This window comes from Pterocles gutturalis, unplaced genomic scaffold (assembly GCF_000699245.1).
Source record: "Pterocles gutturalis isolate BGI_N339 unplaced genomic scaffold, ASM69924v1 scaffold1123, whole genome shotgun sequence".
NCBI lineage: Eukaryota > Metazoa > Chordata > Aves > Pterocliformes > Pteroclidae > Pterocles > Pterocles gutturalis.
In genome coordinates, this window is record NW_010117633.1 from 264 (window position 1) to 6,093 (window position 5,830).

A 5,830-nucleotide genomic window follows, 5' to 3' on the forward strand; every position below is an offset into this window, starting at 1 on the left:
CGGGATGCATTATCGCTTCGACAGCCCCGATGAATACCGCTGGTGGAATGAAAATTCGGCGCGTTACCCCAACCAGGTTTATTACCGGGATTACAGCCACCCCGTCTCACAGGATGTCTTCGTCGCCGATTGTTTTAACATCACCGTGACCGAATACAACATCGGACCCGCTGCTAAGAAAAATACCTCGGAAGCTTCTCCGGCGACCAACCAAACGGAGACGGAGCTGGAAACCAAGGTGGTGACCAAGGTGATCCGGGAGATGTGCGTCCAGCAGTACCACGAGTACCGCCTGGCCTCCGGTATCCGGCTGCACCTCGCCGACGCTTCTCTCGCCGCCATCCTCCTCCTCACCCTCTTAGCCATCCACTGAGGCACCCCAAATCCTGTGGCTTCACCTGTGTCCCCATGGGGACCCCCAAATCCCATCATTCTTGCTTGAGGTTGTCTTTGGTGAAGAGTCCTTGGGGTGGACGGGCACTGATGTTCCCCATCGCCTCCAGTTTAGGCAACAGGATGAAAATTTTCCTTTTCCACCCCAAAAACATCCCCGGCGTGGCAGGACAGTGATGGAGCTGGATGCCCAAAAAAATGGTCTTCACCACCTCCTCCTCTTCCTCCTTGGGGCCACGGGCAAAGATGGAGCTCACCCAGTCCTTGGCATCCCCAAAGAGCGTTTCCGAAGATCCTCTTTGCTAATGAGCTGGGTTTTACCAAACCCCTGTCGTTAGGTCAAGCCTAACCACCAAAACCCTCGCCCCGGCACCTACACACCCCATTGGGGTTTTTGGAGTGTCACATTATTTTTTTTTCACCCTACAAGCTGCCAGGTTGCCATTTTAACCCTTTCAGCCCCAACCCCACCCTTCCTCCTGTACATACGGACCCACCCACTCCGCACCTTGCATGCTGCAAAGACCTCCTGCAGCAAGACACAAAAATAAAGTGATTTTTCTTCTTCTTTTTTTTTTTTTTAAATGGGTGGGTTTCAATTAACCCACCATATTGCTTGGCTTTTGGTTGAGCATCCTGGCTTTCTTGTCTAAAGGCAAAAAGCGCTTCTGAATGACCCCAAAACCACCCTAAAATGGCAACACTTGGTGTGACAGCTCAAGAAAAACCTATTTTGGATGCACTAGAGGTGACATGTCACGCACACACTTTGGCACCTTGACCTAAAGGACTTTATAACACAACAAAAAAGGATGCTCGGGGGGGTCAAGCACGTAGTAAGAGCCTTAAATCCGCGAAATGAGATCATTCCGGCAAACAGCATCAGGAAAACCAAGTTTGAGGGACGGGAGATGCTCCAACCCCCCCACACTTTTTGCAAATAATTTGTGGAAGCGGTGGGTGAAATTCTTGCTTCTCGTGTTTGGGGCGATGCTGGGTTGCCTTGAACCTGGAGCAGCCAGAAAGTTGCGCTTGTCGCCCCGAGTTATATTGAGTATCTCTCGTGTATTTTTTTTTTTTTTTGCAAGGCACTGAATGACACCGTCCTTTAAATGATTTTTTTTGCATCGGTGTAAGCTAAGTGAAGACATATATATCTATATATATATAAAAAATACTAAAAAGAGAGAGAAGAGAAATCTTTCAGGGTATTCACGGGAAAAGCAGGGCTTTGAGGTACCCCGTACTTTGTGATACGCGAATGTTTTGTAAATCCGTTAACGGTGCATGCACACAAAAAAAATTGCCATTCTGAGACTTTTCTAAATGTTCGACGTCTGGTACAAATTAAAACGGATCAAGCCGAGCCGCACGTCCGCCTCCTTCGTGCAAACAGCTCTTCCCCAGCCCCGCGGCGCCGCGGACAGAAGCGGCATTTTTCACTCCCGGGCTGTCCCTGCCTCCCCAGCCTGTGGGAGCCTTTGTTCCCTTTCAGCATGAAATTTGGCCGAAACCCCACAATTTTCAGTTAACCCCTTCTCCCACTAACGGCATTGCTGCCAGCCCACAAGTATTTTCTGATAAAACCAATGCACTCCTTGGGACCAGGGATTTCTTCTCCCCATAGAAAGTCAACACCCATTTATTTCTCCCTTGTACTTACTCCAACGACTTTCTGTCTAATAAAAAAGTTTCTACATTTGCTGTTCCAGTGACGTTAAGCCCAACTAACTCCACATGAAGCCCCAAGCCCTGCTTAATGTTGCCAGAAATCCAAATCTCCCCGGGACCTAACCCAGCATCACCATTAGATCACTTAGACTGCATCAAGGATTAAAAATTACAAATGAAAAAAAAATGAAAGACCCAACTGATGCTTTAATTTTAAGCTCAAGACCAAGGCTCGGACCAGTTTGGTTTGAGCCTACGCAGGATGTGATTTATCGCACCCTCGCCCAGAAGGATGCTAAAGAATTTGGTTTTTAGGTGATGCTCCAGGTAAACCCTAGCTGTGACGCTTTTGCATACTTTTGGCAGAAAAATTTAAAAAAAATAAAGAAAATATTATTCCTGCGTGCAAGCAGCTTGCTCCCAAAGAGGAGACCTTAAGAGTTCCATAACAGGGATCCTGAGCTCCCGTAAGCGCTTGGAAAGAGCAAAATAAAAGCTTTTTTTGCTTGAAAGAGCAAAATAAGAGCTTGTTTGCTTGAAGTTGGCTACTGGGCATCACCATGTTATTCCTGAGTATCGGTAAGTGGGGCAGCAAATGGGGAGGGGGGCAAAAAAATAGCTGGCAGGAGGGGTTTAGTATTGGGAGGGAGTTTCCAAAAAATAAGGAAAATAAAATGTCAGGATCCCACCCTGCACATCTTCCCAGTGCAAAAAGATATTAAAAAAAATAAAGTGATGGAAAGGAGGATTTGGGGGATAAAAAGCCCCCGTGAGGTTATGGGGTCTGTTCTCAGCATCCCTCCAGCCGCTGCTTGGCCATGGGGAGGTTTATCCACCCGGCTTATTCATAAAGATTTTTTTCAAGGTAAAATGAGAGGGGTTTCAAAGTTAAAATACAAGAGAAAGAGGCAGCAGGGAGGATGTGGTCCTTCAGGGATGGGCTGGGAGGATCCTTCCCCTCATGGACTTTGCACAGGCAAGCTGCAGCCCAGCGGTAGGAGGGGAAAAACCAGACAAGAAGGGGAAAAAAAGGAAAGAAAAAAACACAACAAAAAAGGTGGGGAAAAAAAAGAAGGGAAAAAACCCCAACCAATAAAGGAGGGGGGAAAAAAAAGGCAAAGGGGAAAAAAAAACCAGCAAAGAAGGACCCCCCTCAAAAGGAGGAACACCCCACCCCAAAAGATGGGGGGAAAAAAACCAAAAGAAAGAAAGAAAAAAAAACAACAAAGAGGAAACTCTCCCCCCTCCAGAGGGACACTCCCCAAGAGAAGGAAAAAAAAAAAAAAAAAGGGGGGGAAAAAAACCCCAAAAACCACACAAATGAAGGAAAAAACAAAATCATGAAAGAAGGAAAAAACAAAGTCACAAAAGAAGGAAAAAACCCCTCAAAAAATGGGGAAAAAAGAAAAAACCATGCAGATAAAGAAAAAAACATAGGAGGAAAAAAACCCCCCAAAAAAAGGAAAAAAAAAAACCAAAAGAAAAAAAAAAAAAAAAGAAAAAGAAGGAAACTGTAGCTTTCCAAGGCTTTGACCTCGGTGGGCAGCAACCCAAACCGCCTCTTTCCAGCCCCCAAAACCCCCATTTCCCGGCGCTTCACCCCAGCACGGGGGAGCTGCTCAATCCACCCAGGCTGGGGGAGCCCCAGCGCTGGGACGAGCCCAACCAGCCCCATTCCCAGCCCTTCCCACCCCCACACCCCGTTTTCCCCGCTGCGGGGTCAGTGGGGAGCATCGCAGCAGGACGCGGGGACACGCTCCGAACCCTCGTGTCCTTTCGGGACGGTTGGATCCCGCAGCCCCGGACCCCCCTTGGACCCTAGGAGTGGGCTGGTTAATGAGATTAATTGCTCCCTAGTAATTAGCTAAAGACTCCAAATCCTGCAGGGTGAGCAGGAGTCCTTGGGGACGGGAAGAGTTTCTGATTTATCAGGATGATAACCAACACACCCCCAAATAATAAATATACCCCCAAATAATACATATACCCCAAAATAATAAATATACCCCAAATAATAAATTCACCCCCAAATAATAAATGTACCCCCAAATAATAAATCCACCCCAAAATAATAGATATACCCCCAAATAATAAATCCACCCCCAAATAATAAATGTGCCTCAAAATACCAAATCCACCCCAAAATAATAAATATACCCCAAAATAATAAATCCACCCCAAAATAATAAACACAAACATTTTGGGGATTTATTTTTTTCCTGCTCTCCTCCAAACCGCCCGTCCCGTGACACTTTGTATCCCTCACCCCCACAAAAAATGCCCCCAGAGCAACGGAATAGATTTTTCTTGCTTGAAATAAAAAAAAAAAAAAATGCAAAAAGAGGAATTTTGGTGCATGGATGCAAAGAGCTGGAGGAGAACTAGTCTCAGTTGGAGGCTTAAAATGTATTTTTTATTTTATCCCTGGGTCTGGTCTGATGGGGGAGATCAGCGATGCATCGGGAGCGAGCGGCTCCGTCTCCCGTCCCAGCATCAGCCCTGGGTGGGGGGTTTGGGGGCTGGGCTCCCAGAGACCCCCCAAACTGGAGCTGGGCTTTGCAGCATCCACTCAGCTGCCTTTTCAGAGTAAAATGCATGAAAAAAAATTTGACTTTTCCGGCAACCGCTCGCCTAGAAAAATCCATCTCGGAGGGGTCTCAGCATCTGGGGTTGCTCCAGAGCAGCACCGAGCCCCCCCCTCCCCAGCACAAGGTGATTAACGAAGGTGTTAATTGCTTTTAAAGCCTTTTCTTGCAGCACAGCCCTTTGCAAAGGCTGGAAAATAAATCTGGGGGGGGGATGGGAGCCTGTCCCCCTGTATTGCACACCAGCGGGAGGGAAAAAAAGAAAAATAAATTTGGGAATGGGATACAGGAGCATCCCTGTGGTGTTCCGAAGCTCAGCATTGGGATGGTGAGCGGAGGATGCTCGTGGTGGGGTCTGGACCCAGGCCAGGGCTGGATGCAAAATAGATGCTGGAAAAAATGCAAATTTGAGCTGTGGGTGGACTTTCTGCTGGGTTTATTCATTATTTTAAACAAGTGCATTAAAAAAAAAGTCACGGGGTGTATCGTAGGAGTGGTTGGATTTGTTGAGCCTACAAGCAAAGGGAGGGATCACGGCCGTTGAGCAGCCACAAGAGCATCAAGCTCAGCACCATCCTGCACCCACCTGCCCCGAAACGCCATTGAGAGCCTCAGGAGCCAAATAACTTGTGTAAAACTGAGACAATTATTCAAATTGAAATCATTATTGTAAAGGAGCCCAGAAAAATCCACATACACCACCCAGGACTCCTTCCACCCCTTGGCAGAGCCAAGACCCCACTGAAGAGCTCTCCAGGGGGAAACAATGAGGATTTTCATACCCCCCCCCAAAAAAAACCCCACTAATTCCCCCTCACAGACACTCAAGCTCAAAAATAACCCAGGACTTGCCTGCTGGAGGACAGCGAACGCGGCTGCCCGCAGGGTTTTTGGGGGATCCCCAATGTTTCGCTTTATTTTCCTGCAGCAATGGTTGAGCTGCTGCGGCTAAACCTGGTTTTAGGGAAGGTTTAACCACCCAAGACAGGGACTAGAGGAGAAAATGAAAATCTGGGAAGGGAAAGCATCCCTCCCTGCTGCTTTTATTCTCCTCCCGGGAGGATTTGCATCCTCTCTGCCAAACCCAAACTCACCCGGTCAGTCCCGCCCCGGGTGAGTTTTGGGCTGGGGATGCTGAAGGTTGGGATGTGTTTGATCCTATCAGAGCCAAAGAAATGGGA

At 47.6% G+C, this 5,830-nt stretch overlaps 1 protein-coding gene across 1 annotated transcript in view; it reads left to right on the forward strand.

Moving 5' to 3' along the window:
- Positions 1–373, forward strand: part of PRNP (prion protein) — a gene marked incomplete at its 5' end in the record, with an annotated part of 632 nt that extends 259 nt beyond the window's left edge. Inside the window, 1 exon segment of the mRNA XM_010075827.1 lies at positions 1–373. This exon segment is cut by the window's left edge and continues 25 nt beyond it. Within this exon segment, the coding sequence (XP_010074129.1) occupies positions 1–373 (373 nt within the window).
- Positions 374–5,830: the final 5,457 nt, after the last annotated feature.